The 22193-nt window shown below is 36.7% G+C and overlaps 1 protein-coding gene across 1 annotated transcript; it reads left to right on the top strand.

Moving 5' to 3' along the window:
• The first annotated feature begins 528 nt into the window (after nt 1-528).
• On the top strand, nt 529-1254 carry LOC149033831 (uncharacterized). The gene has a single exon (XM_089174446.1). It carries the CDS (start codon nt 529-531, stop codon nt 1252-1254), a length of 726 nt encoding a protein of 241 aa, XP_089030572.1.
• The last annotated feature ends 20939 nt before the right edge of the window (nt 1255-22193 follow it).

The raw sequence follows: 22193 nt of genomic DNA on the forward strand, positions 1-22193 counted from the left end.
ACTTTGGAGGATGCTCCCGTCCCGGATCGGCCTTCGGAACACTCGGCGCCTCCAGCGGCGGCTCCAGTCTGCGCCACAGTCAGCCTGCCTTCAGCGCTCAGTCTCGAGGCCATCGCGGATGCACAAGCTCGCGACGACGAGCTCTCATCGCTCGCAGCACGCACCTCCCTCAACATTCAACGCCTACTCCTCGGGGGAATCAAGGTGGCCTGCGATTCACACGGCGGTCGAGTTCGGCCTTACCTGCCTCGGACTCTTGGGCAAACCGCCTTTTAGGCTATACACGGTCTCGCCCACCCCTGTGTCCGTGCCACGGTACGTGACATCTCGCAGCAGTTCGTCTGGCCCGGTCTTCGCAAGGACGTCACCGTCTGGACACGCGCCTGTCTTCTGTGCCAGCGCTCGAAAGTTTCCAGGCACAATCGTGCCGCGCTCTTTCGCTTTCAAGCTACGAAGAGCTGCTTCGAGCATGTTCACGTCGACATCATCATGCTGCGACAGGTAAAGAATTACCGCTACTGCTTAACTATGATCGACCGTTTTACCAGATGGCCAGCAGTTGTTCCGCTCGAGGACATACGGGCAGAGACCGTCGCTAAGGCTTTCACGTCGGCATGGATCGCGGATAAAGGATGCCAGTTCACGATCACATTCGATCAGGGCACTCAGTTCGAGTCTTCTCTCTTTGCTGCTCTTGCTCAAGCCTCGGGAACCACGACGATCTGGACGACGCCTCATCACCCGCAAGCTAACAGCATGATCGAGAGATTTCATCGCACGCTCAAATCGGCGCTTATGTGCGCCCCGGCTTCTTGGCTTGACGCACTTCCACTCGTGCTTCTCGGCCTCCCGAACGCCTTCAAAGAGGACCTTCAGGCTTCGCCAGCGGAGATGGTTTTTGGCACGCCGCTGAGGATCCCCGGCGCTTTCTTCGCGCCGTGCAGCTCGCCTGTCGACCACACCTCTTTCATCAGCCGTCTTCGGACCCTCATTGGAGCCCTGAGTGCCACGCCGGCTTCTGACCACTCTCGACGTCGTCCCTTCTTCTTCAAAGACTTGCGGACATGTACGCACTTCTTTCTACGAGTGGACACCGTCAGAAGACCGCTTGAGCAGCCTTACAGCGGACCGAATCGGGTCCTTCGCCGCATAAATGACAAGGTCTACGCCATCGAGGTCAACGGCTCGGAACGGACTGTCTCAACGGACGCCTTAAGACCAGCGTACCTCGACACATTCGACGCGCTAGCGTAGACATCAGCTCCTGCTTCGTCGTCGTCTTCTCGTCCTACGGCTGCTCCCAGACCTCCACCTACGGTGCAGACCTCGCCTTCGACCTCCAGACCTGTCATCGGCTCGCCACCAGCATCTTCAACCGCCGCCACTCGGTCACCTCCGGCGACCTCCAGCAACGAACAACTTCGGAAACGTCATCGACCGAACATTCTCCGGAGAACCTAGTCTTCCGTTCGCCTCCGGCGTCCGGTCCAGAGGAGGGAGTGACTGTGGCGTCCCGCACCTCCTCGGTGCTGACACCTCTCTGTCGATTCGTCAAGCTGCGGCGTTTCTCACCAGGACGGTGCTGACACCTTCCTGTACACCGGCACCAACCTTCGCAGGTCCTTAGCAGCAGCCGGAAATTCGCGCGTCCGGTGGTGGCAAAATCTGTCCGGCCACGTAGCCGGTCCAGAAGGTGGCAGCGCCGGATTGGCCGAAGCTTGTGGCGTGACTTCGTCACGAGGTTCTGATTGGCGGATCAACGTTGCGTGATCTCGGCGCGTCGTCCTTCACACCCCGATGATCTAGGATTCAGCGGAAGCTAAATCGATATCGATCATTATCGTGCGGTTAGTTGAATCAGACAGTCGACACTTTTGCTTTTTTACGTTATTAATTATCATTATCTTCCTGTTCTCAATTTTGTGTCTTTCGTTCCGTGTGTTTTTCTCTCTATTTATCATCAAATTAGTTCTGTGAGGTCACTAGTGACAAAAAGGAGTTTTCCTCTGGTCGTTGACCGGCGTTGGTGATTGGTTAATTCAGTGGTCAGTAACTAGCTACGCGGCGTGGCCTCTGGAAAAATTTCCACATGGGTATGGGCAAGACAGAGCTAAACAAATTGCAGATAGCGCAAAACCGAGCGATGCGTGGAATTTTGCACTGCAGCAGATATACAAGGATAGAGGATATGCTACAAGCGGTTCAGTTTATGAGTGTGAGACGGAGGTTATACTATAATGTGTGTATATTTATTTTTAATGCCGTGAATAACTTGTTACCAAAAGAATTGATGAGTAAATTGCAAGTTGTACAATCAAGAACAGGGCGAATGACACGTCAAATAGCTAATATTTCAATACAATTCAGAACAACGAAAAGTGCACAAAAAAGTATATTCTACGAAGGGGTGAATATGTATAACGAGCTACCAATAGAAATTAAAGGCTGCGTAAAGCTAGTTGAGTATAGGAGAATGTTAAAAAAATTTATTGTGAGTGAGATTAAATAAATACAAATTAGATATAAGATGAATCTGTAAACTTTGTAAAATAAAATAACTGAGAAAGCGAAATAAATCAATCAATCCTACAAAACTAGTGAATTACATAATGAACGTCTAGGCGCATATCTCAGCCAATCTTTCTTACAATGACTGGATATCTGAAAGCATTCATCCCTCCATTGGGGTCAAGCAGAGAGATCCATTATCTCTAATCCTATTCAATTTCGTCATCGACTGGCTACTAGTAAAATGGTCCAATGAGATCGGGGCCATTATGTGGGATTTCAGGATAAATGCTGCAGCGTTCGCTGACGACATTGTCCTGTTGACATCGTCCCAGGGCGGACTCCAATCTTTAATTAATGTTGCTAATGATGAACTGGGCGCCATGGGTCTAAAAATTAACCCCGTCAAAAGCAATATCATATCATTTACAATTATCCTAAGGGTTAAAAGGTGTGTAGTAAACTCGTCACTAAAGTTTAGATGTGGAAGATACGAGATGCCTACCTTATCAAGGACATCTGAAGGGAAATACATGGGTGTATCCATTACACCAGAAGAAAAAACAACTGGCCAGGCACTCTCCAGAATTAATGAACTGATGTTAACTCTTTCCAAAGCTCCTTGAAGCCTTAACAGAGACTATTGGCACTTCGAACTTTTGTCATCCCGACAATACTTAACATCTGTTCTTAAAGAATCCTAGGAGGGTGGCCAGAGATTTATTGGCGGGTTCTAGTGGGTCGCGTCCCGCCAGTCTTCAGGCTATGCTTGAGTACTGGGGACCGACGTAGACCTATGAATTCTCTTCATACACTCTGGCCACTGATACTATGAACATGCCCACAATAGACATGCCCACCACTCAGGATTTTTGGCGGCCCGTCTTACACGTAGAACTCGAAACGATTTTTGTTCCACTTAATTCCGTCGTCGGTATAAACGGTGTTTCGGCCAGACAGTGGCGAAGTGTACCGGTTCATATACGAGCCCTTTTGTACAACATCATCTTAGCAAGAGGAGGCTTCCCGGTAGACATGTTAGCGAGTAGGACGATATTTCTCCCGAAGAGGAAAGACGCTGAATACACTAGAGATTACCGCCTGATCAGCGTAGCGTTGATAGTTGAAAGACAACTACACAAGATCTTCGCGACTCGCCTCTGCAGTGCCGGGTGGTCGGGATAGCGATTTGTACGCCACCTGCTTGTGGCTCTATGTTCATTATTGTTTATGTTCTTGTTCAAGTTATATTCCAAAGAAACAAGACGCGTTTTGTAACAAGAGTTTTCTTTGTTCCTAAATAAAGAATGAACTGAGTTTCAGACACTCATTTTATTTATTTCTACTTTCCTAGTCTCTACACAGAGTAATCGACAAATCCTTTTGAGTAAATCGGAAAATTATTTCACCGATGACTCGGAAGAAAATATTATTGTCAATGGCGTCGATAATTGGACAGAGGATGATATTAGAGTTGAACTAGAAGCATATGGTCGAACTGCATGCATCAACACAATGCCGGAGCATCACAAAAGCGAATGGGCAACTGTACAGTTGTTCCATGGTGATGATTTGTTTGAATTGTTAGCAACAGAGACAAGCAGATATTGCACTCAAGTTGCAAGCAAATAGAAAGAATACAAGGCGGTAAAGTAGGTTGACGTGACAGTGAAAGCGACGAAAAAGTTTTTGGGATTAATTATATTAATGGGACAAGTACAGAAAGACGATATATATGATTACTATTCTAGCGACCCCTGGCTGAATGTGTGTAGCACGTCTCCACGTCGCTCCGTTTTTTACCAGTAGAATCATAGTGATTAAGGTAATACTTATTAATAAGTGTGTGATCAGTGTAAAGCGTAAAAAATTCTCTAAAATATAAACAAAAAAGTTATATTGGTTTACGTGGATTAAGAGAAATATCAGCGAAAACATCTATCGCATCCTACAAACTACGTGTTCGGCCATCTTGTTTAGGTATCTTGTTCTCTGGCGCATGGTGCGCCGCCTTGCGCCCCAGCGCTGAACTACTCTGATTATCGACGAAGCTTGGTGACGCACCAATCGCAGCGGCGTCTTAATCCATCGGACATGAGCAAGCCAATCAGAGCAATGGATTTTCCTGTGCTAAGGCATTAATTCGTCGAAGACATGGATATCTTTGAAAATCATACACCGTGCAAAGAAAAAGCAAAGTAGAGAAAAGATAGAAGTGATGAAGAGCAATTAAACGAAGAAGTATTAAGCAAAAAATCGATGAAGAAAATATCTAGTACGGTACCAGCACAAAATGAGCTAGATAAAGAAATAAAGTTGTTCAAGAAATTTGAAAGAGATATAAAAAAAATGACAATTGAAGATGTTGAAGAAGAAGATTTCGATGAAATTAAAAATAAAATTTTATCAATGTATAAAACAATAACTCTCCTAAAAGTGGAGAATAACAGATTGAAATCAAGACAGCCAGAACAAGGTTCGTTAGACAACAAGCTGCAAAAGTTAGAAAAGGCGATTCATGATGCTTCAAGTAGCATTAAATTGATCAAGAACGAGTCAACAGATGTAACAAATAACAAGTTGAGTAATGCAGACAGATTGAAGATCCCTGCTGTTGCTAAGGAATCTAACGTCCATACCAACACTGAAAAACATGTGGTTGCAATTTACCCCAGCCTCGATAACAATATAAAGTCCAGCGACGAAACAAAACTGGTTGTCGTGAGCAGTATGGCCCCATCAAAAGAAAAACTAAAAATCTGCAACATCAAGAAAATATCAAATAATGGTATTTTAGTCGAGACAAAAACAAAAGATGACATAGAACGGGTACTTAAGTCAGAAAAATTGCAAGAAATAGGTTTACGGACTGGAGTTCCAGCTAAGAAAAAACCTAAGCTCATTGTCTTTAATGTTCAAAAAGAAATGACTGATAAGGAATTTTTAGAAGCACTTAGACAGCTAAATATGGATGAAATTCCAAAAACCAAATTTGCCGAAGAGGTATCAATATCTCATAGGTCCGATGGCAAAAATCCAGATTCTGTAAATATATTCATAGATGTTACACCCAATGTGAGGAATATACTCTTGAAAAATGATATGGTATATATTGGCTGGACTTCACATTGGATTCGAAATTATGTAGTTATAAGCAGATGCTACAAATGCCAGTCTTTCGGACACGTGTCAAAGCACTGCAGATCAAAAAGCAAAACGTGTGGTCATTGCGGAGGTCGCGGTCACAATTTTAAGGATTGCAAAGCAAAAAACAAGAGTCCAGTATGCATCAACTGCAAGAGAGCAGGAAATGTTTGTAACCACTCCTCACGTTCACTGGAGTGTCCAGCCTACAAAATCGCAATAGCAAGTTATATCTCAAAAATAGACTATGGCAAGTAATAATACTACAAATTGCTGTCATAGAAGAATATTGAATATAAGGCAAATAAATGCTCAAAATTCTAAGTCTGTATCAGATGAACTTAGGCAATTAACACATGAACATAAAATAGATGTATTAACTCTCCAAGAACCCTATACGCATCAAAATAGAATTGTAGGAATAGGAATATGCACTAAAGTGATAACTGATCCTAAAAAGTTCTCGAATTTAGTAACGACTGGTAACATTAAAGCAGCAATAGTTATTTTTAACAATAGAATTGACGTACTTAAAATCGAGCAACTAAGTATTACCCATATAGTTTGTGTCGAGGTAAGATTCGATAAAACAAAATTATACCTGTTTATTAGTGCGTATTTTCAACATTGTGAAAAAATAGAACTGTACATACTTCATTTTGAAAAGATCCTGACAGTGCTGAACAATAAGAACATAATATTCTGTATAGACTCGAATGCAAAGTCGACAATCTGGTTTAGTAAACATACAGATGAAAAAGGTGAGGCCCTTGAGGAATTATTATCTCAGTTCCATGTACACATAGTAAACACCCAATCTCAAACCTTTACCTTTGATAATACACAGGGAAAGGAGAATATCGACATCACAATAGCTTGCGACAACTGCATCAATGTTATTTCAGAGTGGAAGGTACATAATGGTGAAACTACAAGTAACCATAATCTTATTACTTTCAAAATAATGTCAGCAACAGATGGAGTCATCAAATCAAAAGGTGAGAGATTTAACACCGCTACAGCAGACTGAAGGAAATACAAGAGCAAACTAAAAGACTTTTTAGTTATTAATACGAACATCAACACGAATGAAGAGAGCAGTAAAAATGCGACAGAAACTGCTAATGATATCGAGCATGCTATATTGCAAGCTGCTCATACTTCTATTCCGAAAAAGAAACGTTTTTCTAAGTCTGCCCGATGGTGGAACGGGGAATTAACTAAACTTCGAAGGGAAGCCAGAAAAGCTAGGCGCAAATACAATACAACAATAGATGCAAGACTAAGAGCGAAACAAAAGACAGAATACATCAAAATACGGAGCAGATATATAAACAGTATTCGCAAAGCGAAAAAAGACAGCTGGGAAAAGTTTGTCACTGATACAGGAAACTAAGAACCGTGGAGTATTGTGTATAAAATCCATACCAACAAAATCAAGGTTGAGAATGTTGTAGAAACTCTTAAACAAAATGGCGGACGAGCGATAAACTTCGATGACACGATGAGTGCACTACTTAACGGAATGATACCCGATGATAATGTTGATAATGAGACAGAATGGCATCTCAATACTAGAAGTGACATATTAGTAGAACCTAGTACAAAGGACGCTCCACCGTTTAATGAATCCGAAATAAACAACACTATCAGAAAGCTAGGTAATAAAAAGGCTCCTGGACATATCCTTATTGAAACAGAAATGATCAAAAAGGCTTTGTCTATTCTACCAAAGCAACTAAAAGATCTCTTTAACAAATGCCTTAATCAGGGGATTTTCCTGATCAATGAAAAGTAGCTGAAATTAGGATTTTGAGGAAAAGTAAAGACAAGCTAGCAACGGAGTTAAAGTTTTATAGACCTATTTCTCTGCTGCCAGTACTAGGAAAAATATTAGAAAAACTAATTTCTACAAGACTTCAGGGTATCTCGCACACCCATCCTCTGACTTCGAATAGGCAATACGGCTTTAAGCCAGGAAGATCAACTGAAGATGCAATAGTCAGGTTAAGGGACAGTGTTACCCAAACAGACAATAAATATGCAATAGGTCTTTTGTTTGATATTTTTGAGGCTTTTGACGGGGTCTGGTGGCCCAGCGTCCTTAGTAATCTAAAGAGCAGGGATTGTAACAAAAACATCTATAGACTGATTGCAAGCTATCTATCCAATAGAATCACAAGAATATTAACTAATACTTGCCAGATATCAAAAGATGTAAAAAAAAGCTGCCCTCAGGGCTCGGTTTTGGGACCACTTATATGGAACCTTATCCTTGATGAGACTCTGGACGACGTCTCTAATACAGGAAGTGAGACTATTGCATATGCTGATGACATTGCAATAGTTGTTACAGGAAATAGTAGGAAAGAGCTGGAACTAAAAGCAAACGAGGTAACGGCAATCTTAAATAATTGGTGAGTACGGCAAAAACTGGATCTCTCAGTGACAAAATCTCACATGCTCTTACTCAAGGGTTTCTTAGATATTAGAAGACCACCAACAGTAAAAATAGAAACCAGGTCGCTAAAAATGGCTTCAGAGACACGATACTTAGGTGTCACATTTGGAACTAGAATGAGCATAACCCCACATGTCAATTATGTCTGCAATATGAGTAAGGTTATCTGTAGTCAGCTTGCAAGAGTGGCAAGGAGCACATAGGGACTAAGCAACGATATAATGGGATCACTCTATAACGGAATATTTATTCTGATTATAGCTTATGCTGCAGCTGGTTGGGTTGACAAATTAAACTCTTATCTCAATAGAAGATTAAGACAAGCGAAAAGATACGCGCTAATTGCAGTCATCAAGGCATACAGAACAATATCCACAGAAGCTCTCTGTGTTATAGCTACTTCTATTGAGCTACTGCTGATTGAAAAGAAAAGTTTCTATTTCTTATGTAAAAATATTGCATTTAAACATTTTGAGAAAAGATTTCAAGCACTAGAAAACATAAATAGAAGAAAGATCAATAATAGGAAAAATGAGATAAAAAATGAAACAACAAGAATATGGCAAGAAAACTGGAACTCCAGCGAAAAAGGAAGGCTGACTTTCCAGTTCTATGAAAACATAGAAAATAGACTAAATTCTAAATGGATTAAACACAACCACTTTATTGTTTCAAATGATATCAGGACACGGAAACTTTAAACAGAAACTCAAAAATTTTAATCTTACAGACATAGATACTTGTATTTGTGGAGAAGTTGACTCAGTACATTATATCATATTTGAATGTAAACTCCAAAGCGAGGCAAGGACTAGACTAGAAAAGGCTGTCAGAGAATTATATCATACATGGCCATGTGACTATAAGTACTTAGTCACTGAACAGATTTTTGACATCTTTAGCAAGTACTCTATAACAGCGCTGAAAAACAAGGAGCCGAATTAACAGTGTAGGAAATCCAAGTAATATGAAGTAATAATAGGCCGTAAAGGCTATTGCAGGCACTACTTAGTGTACCGATGCGGCTGGGTATTGTGCTATTAAAGCACAACCCATACACTAGCATATAACATCTGATGCTAGCCTGCAAGAGATCGAGCAATAGCAGGTGACCCTGCCTCCTCGTGGCCCCCGCTGAACAACGTTTTGTTGGTAAATCCAAATAATTTGCCAGCAAAACGGCTGAGGGTCACTTCCTAATTTTGGAACGGTCTACCTCTCTGATGATCCAGAATTGGTGAAGAGGGAGTTTTTCCAAGCCCAATGACCACAACTTCGACGGTCATTGTTCCCTTTGCTATGGTTTTACGCATTCAACATCACGTGTAATAGGCAATAGTCTGAGACACAGCTGGGCGAGCACTTGCTCGACGTATGCTCAGAGTTAACACTAGATATATGATTACTGGTCCACTATATCATATATAGAAACCCCGATCTTTCCTAAAACAATGAGTCGAAACAGATTCATGCAGATCTGGAGAATGTGGCATTTCTGCAATAATAATTTATCACATGATAAATCGAATAAGTTATTAAAAATTCGAAAAGTTATAAATTATATACAAAACAAATTCTAGACTATGTATACACCACAGCAGCAATTATACTTATCATTAAACGAAGCCATAATAGCTTAGAAGTTTAGATTATCTTTCCGCACATATAATTCCGCAAAACTTACAAAATATGGAATTCTGGTACGGATTCGAGATTTTCAGCTAAGTTAAGATCTTCTTGTAATATTCTTAATGTTAATTTATTAACAGCACAATCTTCATCAGTGTTAGTGTTCTCAGGATCAATTTGGTTTACAGTTTCGGATACCATTTCCATCAAATCCACTTCATCAACTTCTTCTTCCACTTATAAACATTGAACGTCCACAATAGCCATTTCCACAAAACCATCGCCTTCGATTGATTAAGCAAGTTCTGATATGCAACCAATTTCATTTTGTGACGATTCACACACGTTTTCTATTTTAACTGAGCCATATCTTCTCCAACACGCATTTAACGTTGATGTTTTTAGTTCACAACAGCGTGAGACTTTTGTTTTCAGGCCATTGAGATGACAAGAAATACTTTGCGCAACACTGTATCTTTAAGACGGTAAGCCTTGCCGCGGTTACAGAAGTACAGTGTCCGTAATAAACAGACTATAAACGAGGTTATGGCAAAAACAAAAGCATAACGAAAACAGGAAGAAAAACGTTTACACGTAAAAAAAATCTGACATTTTATATGCACAAACCTAATAAATGGTCATTTTTCGGTGGCTTTTATATACGCCAGCCGTAGTGAAAGGGATAATATAAACTAATGTTATAGAAGTAATACGAAAATGGTTTATTAGGAAAATTACGTAGATTGTTGTTATATTCACGAACTATGAATTGCACAGGATTTAGTTACCGGAATTAATTAATAGCACTGCAAATTTATTAATTGCAAATACACGGTTTTACTTCTAAAACTTCCTCAATCAATCTCTAAGACACACATAGCACACAGTACCTTATTTCTAATGCCATCTGTCAGCTGATAGTGACAATTTAAACAATACATTAGCAGGTATCTTTCGTCAGTATTTACAACTTGCAATTAACTGAAGATAACAATATGTCAAATGCAAAACTTTAAAACATTCTATACTGTTAGAAAGTTAACGCAATAGTTTCGAGAGCTTGCACTTCCACGTGTTACTCGAACGACGTACAGATAAAAAATAAGAAAGAACGAAGGGAAGATAAAAGGGACCAAAGCCCTAAGACAAAAGAATGCCCAACCAAGCCAAGAGGGCGCGTTCACATCATAACCCTGTGGATAAGCTATGCACGGACCGCATATTGCTGTGTGCACTGGCACACCCATTACCGACATATACAAAGCTGGGGCTGGTCGAGACAACTTGGACAATAAGTTGTTGTTTTCCTTAAAATCTCTCGTGTCTCTGATTGGCCAATTCGACATATTTTATCTGCATGACATTGTTTGCATGCGTGCTTAATGCTTCCTCCGGAATCATTTATCCGAACGGCGATATTATGCTGACTCCGACGAAGATAAGGATTTGTTGTATTGTCAGTCAACTCCAATAATTTTGCAGCTAATAATTCCCTAAATCTTCTAATATTTACATTCTTCTTTGTTGCAATTTTGTAAACCATCAAAGCGTTTACAACAGAAACTTCCAGAAGTAGCTGAATGCCAAGCTTTCGGTACCACTTGATCCCTTTTCTAATTGTGGTGGCATAAGAAACCATTTCTGTGTTAGCATTACGGTGGATCATAAAGATGCTTACTTTCTGATTTCAGTATGAAAGCCATACTGGAGATTTCTGAGATTCATCCTTATGGGGAAAATTTAGGAGTTTGTTTGTTTGCCCTTTGACTTATGCACGTGTCTATTAGTATTTACCAAGTTGTTGAAGCTACTGATAAACTATCTTCAGCTGAGAGGTTTTTTTCGGCTGTATACTTAGACGACTTCCTATGTTTTGGTCATTTGATTGCGGAGTGCAGCGAGAATCTGAGTCAGACAATCAAGTTACTCGAGAGGTTAGGATTCACTGTGAATTTTGATAAGTCCAAGTTGAAGCCCAAGAGAAGATGTGAGTATTTAGGCTTTTTCTTGACTCATCTACAATGAGAGTGGAGCTTCCAGGAAAAAAAATAGTCTCAGTATAGGAACAGATCGAGGATCTTAAGGAGAAGGACGCGGTGAAGATTCAAAATTTGGCCAAGGTTGTGGGGTCAGTGGTAGCGTGTTGTTCAGCAGTTGAGTACAGTTTATTACACTGTAGATCATTCGAAAGGGCGAAAATCCAAGCTCTCGAAAGAAGTAGGAGTTATTTTGTTTCAGCTATTGCGGTACCGAAATATACCCTAAAAGACTGGGATTAGTGGTTAAAGGTTTTACTTAAGGCCAGTAAAAAGGTAAGAAATAACTAATTTGAGAGAACAATTTACTCAGACGCATCACTGTCCGGGTGGGGTGCTTTCTGTGAAAATTAAAGCGCCAATGGGTTATTGAGTCAAGAGGAGAAAAGTCTTCATATAAGCCACCTGGAGCCTAAAGCGGCACTATTGGCCTTGTAGTGTTTTGCGATGAACCTGAGGGACACTGATGTCTTACTAATGATGGACAACACGACAACGATGACATCTATTAATAGGATGGGTGCTGTCTGTTATGCCGGATTACATAGTTTAACGAGTAAGCTATGGAATTGGTGCGAGAGCCGCTAGTTATGGCGGCCTTGTACATCCCGTAGAAGGAAAATGTGGAGACTGACCAATCATTAGGAATCGATAACTCAGACGCGGAGGGGAATTAGTCGACTATGCGTTTAAAAGAATCATCAGAAGATTCGGGAATCTGGAGATCGATCTATTTTCTTCGCGAATCAATACCAAATGCGCGGTTTATTGCTCGCGGAAGAGAGATCCTGAAGCCTTTGCGTTTGATGCTTTTACAGTTAGTTGGTCTGATTGGATATTCATGCCTTTCCCCCCTTTTCCATCATAATTAGAGTGATTAAGAAAATCAAAGAGGATAAGGCAGAAGATATTTTGGTTGTACCTTATTGGCTTACTCAGGTTTGGTTTCCGGCCTTTATGGAACATTCTGTGGGAGACTGGGATTGGTTTGATGCAGATTCTAATATCTTGATTACTCCGTTTAGGTCACGGCATCATCCTTTAGCTGCGAGACTTACCCTAGTTGTCGGCAGGTTATCAGCAAGGCACTTGTAATCAAGGGCATGCCTAAGGGAGCAGTGGATATCTCGCTAACTCCACTAGCAGAAGCAACATTAAAAAATTACAATAGAACTTTAAAGCTCTGGTGGCGTTCGAGTTCTCAGGTCATCAGAGATCCATATAAGGTTTCTATGGAGAAGGTTTTGAAATTTTTGCTGGACAGATTCCGTGATGGAGTGGGACATAGCGCGCTAAACTCAGCCAGTGCGGCGTTATCTTTTATATAGAACGAGGATATCACGAACTGCCCTTTAATAAGCTGATTTATCAAGGGTTCTTCGAGGATGAGACCTGGATAGTATAGGTACATGGACAGATATGGTGATTGAACAAAGTCTCATGAAATCAATGAAAAGAGAAGGAGGAGTATCTCGTGGTCGAAGTAAGCAAAAAAGTGTTTTGTGTAAATGGGTATATGCTATGTACTCCACAGACACTGTTTGTGAGGAAATGGAAAAGTTCTGTAATATTTCCTTGGACTCAACAGAGCAACACGTAGATTCCAGAGATTCAAGAGCAAAAAGAGAAAATATTGACGTAAATAAACTAGTTGAATGGTTTAAACTTCATGATCCTTTTCCAAATACCACACACTTAATATCATTATCATCTTGAATGGTTGAAAATGAGCAAATTAATTGTCATAGAGCTTAGAAAATTGGAATAGAGTCAATGACGAAGATCACAGGCTTACAATTTCATGTGCTTCACAATCACATGGTTTGCAATTTTCAATGCCGCTTTCAATTGTTACCAAACCTGTAATAATTAATGATTGTAAAGAGAGTTTCAGTAGATCCATTATTATTCTTCCAAAGAATTACTGTCAGCAAACAATTTGAAAGTAATCTTGAAGAATATCTTCAATATGAATTGAGTCCGTATGCAACAGCACTATTTGATAATGATGCCATAAGAAAAACCACAAAATCGTCATTGTATGACAATATGACGCTAATCGATTTTGTTCTCAATGAAAATAATGTGACGTTCATTATTGATGGCGGATTTCTTCTGCATCACGTTGTATGCAGTAAAGAAAATACTTTATCTATTATTTTAGATAAATATGTAAAGTATTCACAAACGCATTACTGTTCAAAAATTATTGTTGTATTTGACGGATATTCAGACTACAGTAAGAACATAAAGGCAATGGAACAGCTGAAAAGAACTGCTGCAATTTCAAAAACATATAAAGTTTGTTTCGACGAAACAATGGTTTTACCAATTACGCAAGAAAAATTTTTATCAAATCGAAGTAAAAAAGAAAAGCTCATTAATATGCTAATTGAAAAATTACAAGCTGTAAATATTACTACCAAACAGGCCAGAGATGATGCGGATGTACTTTTTATTGAAACAGCAATTAAAGAATACAAACGTCAAAAAACTGTAGTTATAATAGGAGAAAATATTGATTTACTTGTCATTTTAATTGGGCGTACACTATCTCATCAACAAGAAATTTTCTTTAAAAGAGTTGGCAAAGGAAATGTATTTTTTCCATTGTAAAAAAATACTGTGACACGTAGATACTAAATGGCTTGTAAACAAAGAATGAATTGACAGATTGAAATGAAACTTTACTTACGCTCATATGAAGAGTGTACCAACATAACGAAAAAAAACATATGTGCAGATCACATGTGTTAGAAGTGAAACCTTCAAAGAACTCCGTTACATTTGTTTCATATCACATCCATTCTAAAGAAGTTTTTATTTCAAAAACATTTTTAACACGCTAAACGCTTACCGTGAATCGGTGGAGTTTACCACGGGGCTGAAATTCGAGACTTGTAGTGTACACAGTTCGATAAGCTGAGAGAGCGATACAATTCAATGCATTTTTTAGATTTATCGTTGTTCAGATCTTTATTTAGACGAGAATATTTGGAGAAGATAAGTTTGTGGTACAAGAATAAAGATGAGATATGTTATAAATAATAAAGGGTCTCGAAGTGTGGTAGGCTACAGAGTTGGAAAAACATTTCTAGAGAATATCTTTATTAGATCTTTCATTGCATTTTACCAGATCTTTTGTTCAGTCGAGCAGTATTTTCCATATGTTTTTCGTAACATCTTTATTTTGTCTATCCTAAAATGTTTGTTTTACAGCGCAAGAATGTAGATGAAAACGGGAAATTGAAAACCATACTAACAAAAAAAATTTTATACCTGAGTTTCAAAAAAAGGATTATTTGTAATTACTTAGTTTCCAACGAATTATATATCCTTTGAAACATTCTACGATTTTACTGTCTATCGCATTCAGTATTCCATTTTTATTACTTGTATTTAGAAGAGTGTAGTTTTTATCGGCTATTCCATCTACTAATCATACCGGTAACTTTTATTATATATGGTAATAATATTATAATAAATAATACCTACAATTATCTTATTCTTGAAACTGTGCATTAGTCTGATTCTCTAGAAACTTAATTTTTTAAGGTTTCACTTCTAACACCTATGATCTGCACACATGATTTTTCTTTCTCTCTTTTAATCAAGGATCTAATCTTCATGGCAACTTTAATATTAACAGACATTTTATTAGTTTTTATTTAATATTTCTTTACACACTTTTACTGTACACCTTGCACTTTTTTGTTTTCAACAAAATACAAGAGAGTTGTTTAAAACAAACTGATGATAAACATCTACTAAATCACTCGTTATTTAACAAACGCTTTCAACAACGGTTTGAAATTAATTCAAATTTAAATACTTTTCGGTGGCGTCCTCAAATGGTATGAACGAAAACAAATATAAACAAATATAAAATAACAAAAAACTAAACAAAAACAAAAAAAAACAAATATAATATTTAAAACTTTCTTATCCACATTATGTCGTATATTATTATTTTCTAAATTATATTTCTGACAATAACAAAATATTAGAATATAAAGTTTCAAAAATTTTAATCACACGTCATAATACGAGATTATATTACATAAAACATTTGGTTTTCAGTAATGCACGAACGCATCCTGTTGAACTTTTTGGAACTTCCATAATTTTTTTCCCGTTTATTTTCACACTCTTTGATTTTAGTTTACGGCATACTTAGTATTATTAAAAAGATATATAAAAAATAAAGTCTTCTGGCGATGAAACAGCCACGATACTAAGTAAGAAGAGAAAAAGAGATAAACATATAGAATTGAACCTACAAGAGAATGAGACAGAATATAGTTATGTAGTTTTTTCTATTCTCGGTCTCCTTTTTATGCTCTCCTTCGTAGTTATCGCTCTTGGTTGTATATATGTGTGTTTGTGTGCGACTACATACTACGAAGCGTGCACTTATATCATCTCGATACTAAGCCTGTATGTAGATATATACGAGCGATATAAGGGCAGAATAATAAACAGAGATAAGAAATAATAGAGAATAGAAGAGACAGAAGAATAGAGAAAGTCAGAAATAACAGAGATGTTGCGTGTAGGCGACAAAAGAATAAGTTACAAACGAAATTAACGGTCGAAATAAAAAAAGTAGGTGTATGGTCTGTCTTTGTAAGTTGTGTAAGTGAGTCTGGAAGGTTGTTGTACGATACTAATGCTTTGTCTATTATACCTATTTTTTTTAAATATATCTTATCAGTAGGATAAAACTGGGTTTACGTAAACCTCGCACCTCTACACTAAACCCAATCCTACATGTATATATAAACGATATATATATATAAAATAAATATATTAAATAAAAATTTTAAGCTTTGTTTATTTATTGTACGTTTATATTTCTACGGTTATACTTGAGAGGTCGACTTAATGGATGAGTGGTTTGAAAGGAGAGAGTAGAATATCAGAGCAGAAGAGATAGATAGACTAGATGGATAGAAGGGTTTTTTTTCTAGCAGCTGATTGCAGAACACTTTTTTAAAAAGAATTTAGGAAATAATATAAAACAATAAATATAGAGAAGCATAAACATTAAATTGTTCATTCTCTATATTTTAGGTAAGTAGGACACATATACGTTAGGGTAAGTGAATTTGTTACGTTGTTAATAATAAGAACTCTATATTTTAGACGAATCAATCTTGTGTTTCTGCTTCAAGTTGACCTTTCCACACATTATAAATCAACAATTTGCTTGTTTGTTGAGAAAAATACTAACTTTGGAGTAATAGGCAGACACCATGTCAAGATTAAAATTTAAATTTGAAGTAGTTGCGGCGGATTACCCTAAAACAAGTATTATAGTTATTACGTCTGTAACTAACGAGGAGGAACAACAATTTGAAATACCCAGAAATTTAGGTCTTTTGAAATTTCATGGAAGTTTAACCGCCTTGCCAGAATTCAAGAAAGTGGCGGCCCCACTAAAAAAGCGTGGACAAGTTCGCAAAACATGGTTTAAATTACCGGATGAAATCCGAAATGAGTACGTTGATGAAAGTGGAAACATGGCATTGGGGGATTACCTTCTAGAGGAAATACAAGAATCACAACAACAAAAAGGACTGCAAGTAACAAGATTAGATGAAAATTTGTTTAAAAGCACAAATTTAAATAAAATTTTGGAGAAATTCGTGATTGAAAAATTTTCTGGTAAGAATGCCAGTGCAATTCAATAGTTAACAACATATGAGAGTTAGTGTGAAAGATTAGATGTAACAGAAGATATACAAAAAATTGAAATTTTAAGATTATTTTGGGGGGAAAACTGCAACGATTGGTACACTTCTATAAGGATAAAAAATTCAATTAATTCAGAGTGGAAAATTTGGAAAGAAAATTTCTTAAGAACGTTTGCGGATAAAGGGTGGTCACCAATCATACAGGCCATAAATTATAGATTTTTAAACGGCTCTCTTCTGGATTATCCATTAAAAAAGGAACGTTTACTATTGCAGACAAACAAAGACATAGATAAGATTACTGTGATAAATTAATAAGCTGCAGGGTTACCACAATCTGTTAGAGAAAACATAGAAAGAGAAAATTTAAAAGATGCACAGGACTTATTTAATGAACTTAGGAGATATGAAAAATTACCGAACAAAAAAGATTTAGGCAATTACAAAACTATAAAGAGATTGACAACTACAAGATTAGATGGAACAAAAAGTATTGAGGGGAAAAAGCCATGCAAAATATGTGAAAAAAAGGTAAGCTAAACCAATATCATCCAGAAAATTTATGTTGGTACAAAACAGAAAAAAATAATGTAGACAATCAAAACTTCTCTACAAATTCAATATTAGAAGTTGAACTTAACAAGGATCCAAAAACTAGAATTCTTACCATTAATCAAAATTGACGTACTACTAAATAACGTTCTATAAGTTACAGGATTTTATTATCTTGGATCGCAGGTTACAGTGATGAGCTTAAAAATTAATAAAATCAAAATACGACGATAAAGATCAACCAAGTAGCACCTTAAAATCGATTAATGGTAAAAGAAAAACAAATGGACTGATAACTTTAAAGGCTAAAATACTTAACGAAGAGAAAAACATAAACGCATTTATAATAGAAAGTGATGATTTTGATCATGATCTTATATTGGGTTGTAGATACTATAAAAAATTTTAAGTTGTCTCATGATCACGATTTAAGAATAATAAAGTTAGAAGAATACAAAAAAGACAATAAAAAAGATAAAATTATAAAAACGGAAGAAATACATTCTTTAAAAGAATATGAAGTAAACTTTAATGAAGGAATAGATATTAGCCAATTTATAGTTAAAAAAGAACCCTTACAATGAAATCAAAGAAATAGAGTACTCGCACTATTGGACGAATATAATACAATCTTCGCAAAGAATAAATACGATGTGGGAAGAGTAAAAACTTACGAAGCGTTTATAGATTTACAAATAGAAAAATATTTCAATAAAAGACCATACACATACACACACAGATGTTCAATTGAAGATCGTATTGAAATAGAAAAACAAGTTCCTGAACTTTTAAAGCGTGGAATGATTGAAGAGTCATATGGACCTTCTGCGGCACCAGTGACACTAGTCTTTAAAAAAGATGAAAACAAAAAAATCGTATGTGCATAGATTTTAGAGATTTAAATAAGATAATAGTTCCACAGTTTCAACCTTTTCCTTAGATAGAAGATATAATGGTACAAACTGTAAATTGTAAGTACTTTACAACTCTAGATATTAATTCTGCATTTTGGTCAATACCTTTAAGAATATCTGACAGACCAAAAACAGGATTTGTAATTTAAGAGGGACACTATCAATGGACGTGCCTCCCTTTTGGCCTTAAAACGTCTCCTTCAATTTTCCAAAGGATATTAAGAAATATCATAAAAAAGTATAATATATCTAGATTTGCAGTCAATTATATAGATGATATACTAATTTTTTTAAAGATGTTTAATGAACATATATCGCACATAAGATTATTGATGGATGCCATACAGAAGGAAGGATTTAGACTAAAGTTTACAAAATGTACATTCGCCGTTGACTCGGTCAAATATTTACGACATATAATAAAAGATAACACAATTACACCTTTAAAAGATAATTTAAAATCAATCAGAGAAATTCTAAAACCACAAAATAAAAAAAAAGATAATTCTTAGGAAAAATAAACTTTCATGGAAAATTCATTCCGAATGCTTCTATTATACTAGAACCTCTACACAATTTACTCCGTAAAAATATACAATTCCATTGGTCAAATGAATGTCAAAAAGCATTCGAGATAATAAAAAATAATTTGTGTTCTAGTCCAATTCTCGCGATTTTTAACCCGGAATTACCCATATCTATCTACACGAATGCCAGCATAGAAGGAATAGGAGCTGTTTTAAAACAGACCAAACCAAATGGAGAACAAAAACCTGTAGCGTATTTTTCAAAGAAACTAAATGATCATCAAAAAACAAAAAAAGCCATTTTCCTGGAATGTTTAGCTATAAAGAAAAGTTTCAAATTCTGGCAACATTGGTTATTAGGAAATTCCTTCACAGTGTATACAGACCATAAGCCATTAGAAATATTAAATGTCATAAATAGAACTGATGAAGAATTGGGCGACATGATACATTATTTGTCGCAATACAATTTTGAAATAAAATATAATCCAGGAAAATCAAACAAAGAAGCAGATTGTCTTAGCAAAAATTCAGTTTTAGAGGAATTTGAAAATAATGATGACAATCTAAAAACGGTAAATATTATTAAATTGGAAGATATAAAAATTGATCAAAGACAAAATGAAGAAATTAAAGAGAAAAAGAGTCTTATTCTAAAAGATGGAATTTACTACCATACAAGTAAAAAAAAAAAAACAAAAAAAATATTGTTAAGTGAAGAATATAGTAAAACTCTACTAAAACAGATTCACGAAAACTTTTGCCATATAGGAATTAACCAAATGGAAGCTAAAGTAACGAAATTTTACACGACACCGCATTTAAAAAAAACCATAAAAATGATATGTAAAAATTGTGAAATTTGCATAAAAAACAAAACAAGATTAAACACGAAATATGGCGAGATGTCACACCTGGGTCCAGCTGAAAAACCTTTTTAAAAAATGTCTTTGGACACAATTGGTGGATTTGGAGGTCGAAGATTAACAAAAAAATATTTACGCCTACTGGTGGATCATTTCACCAGATTTGCATACATATTATGCTCAAGAAATCAAAACGCCCAAGATTTCATAAGATTAATCAAAAAGGTTCCACAAGAAAACACAATCGAAATACTATTTTCAGATCGATACCCAGCTCTTAATTCAAACGATTTTAAAAATTATCTTAATAATAGAAATATAAAACAAATTTTTACAGCAATCGACGCGCCTTTTTTTAATGGTCTGAATGAAAGACTAAACCAAACGCTAGTCAATAAAACACGCTGTAAACAAAACGAAAAAAAGGAGAAGTTAGCATGGGCAAAAATAGCAGAAGAATGTGTAAAACAATACAATGAAACAGACCACACGGTTATCGGATTTTCGCCAAAGTACCTCCTAAGTGGTGAATCTACTGACTTACTGCCAATAGAATTAAAAGAAAAAGTTAACCACACAAAAGATTTACAACAAGATAGAAAAATAGCACTTCTTAGAACAAAAAAAATACCATGTCTACAACAAATGTATATTTAACAAGAATAAAAAAAATACACATTTGAAGAAGGAGATTTGGTTTACGTAGTCAATGGAAACAAATTGAATAGGAAAAAGATAGATGAAATTAGGATTGGCCCTTTCGAGATAATAGAAAAAGTCTCAGATTCAATCTATAAAATAGATACAAAGGATATAAAAACAGACCATTGGGTTTGTATCATGTCATAAAGCTTGTTCCTATGAGTGACGATATATGATAAGATGCTTAATTTATCTCCTCAAAATTAAGCATCTCTCCGACGGCGGAGATGTAAGCTTTGTTTATTTATTGTACGTTTATATATTAACGGTTATACTTGAGAGGTCGACTTAACGGATGAGTGGTTTGAAAGGAGAAAGTAGAATATCAGAGCAGAAGAGATAGATAGACTAGATGGATAGAAGGGTTTTTTTTCTAGCAGCTGATTGTAGGACACTTATTTAAAAAGAATTTAGGAAATAATATAAAACAATAAATACAGAGAAGCATAAACATTAAATTGTTCATTCTCTATATTTTAGGTAAGTAGGACACATATACGTTAGGGTAAGTGAATTTGTTACGTTGTTAATAATAAAAACTCTATATTTTAGACGAATCAATCTTGTGTTTCTGCTTCAAGTTGACCTTTCCACACATCATATATATATGTAAGTTTGGTCTAGTCCAAACTATAGCGCGACACGTCAGAGGTCGTTCCTGCTCGACACTCATGCCAAGCGAGATACGCGGCCGTTCGCACTCGTCAGTCGTAACTGCGTGATAAGAGCAGAAACCACGTTGAGATACGTGGGAGATTCATGGTGTCTATCGCCAAGCAATATTATAATTTTCAATTGTAAATTTAATAATTAGTTATTATTTATATATTAATAATTATAATCAAGTAAAGCTGTACTTGTTGTTGATTCAGGTAATACTGCGTAAAATCTTGTATTATAATTATTCTAATCGCTTTTTGTATATGTATATAGTGTAAATATATTTCAGTTATTACTAGCATCAACCGCAGTACAATTAATTAGTGACGTTGTTTCTAAATTTCGTAAGACAAAGGAAATTGTCTTATAAATCAACAACACAAAATGGCTGTCGTTCGAGCAAGATTCTGCTTTGTCTCAGAGGCATTGGACGTAAAATCCACCATTTTGAGAGTCCGCACTATTCAATTAAAAGGAGAGGACACGACTTACGAATTT

Source organism: Polistes dominula, unplaced genomic scaffold (genome assembly GCF_049000335.1).
Source record: "Polistes dominula isolate Pdom_NZ unplaced genomic scaffold, Pdom_raw_medaka contig_333, whole genome shotgun sequence".
In the NCBI taxonomy this organism is placed as follows: Eukaryota; Metazoa; Arthropoda; class Insecta; order Hymenoptera; family Vespidae; genus Polistes; species Polistes dominula.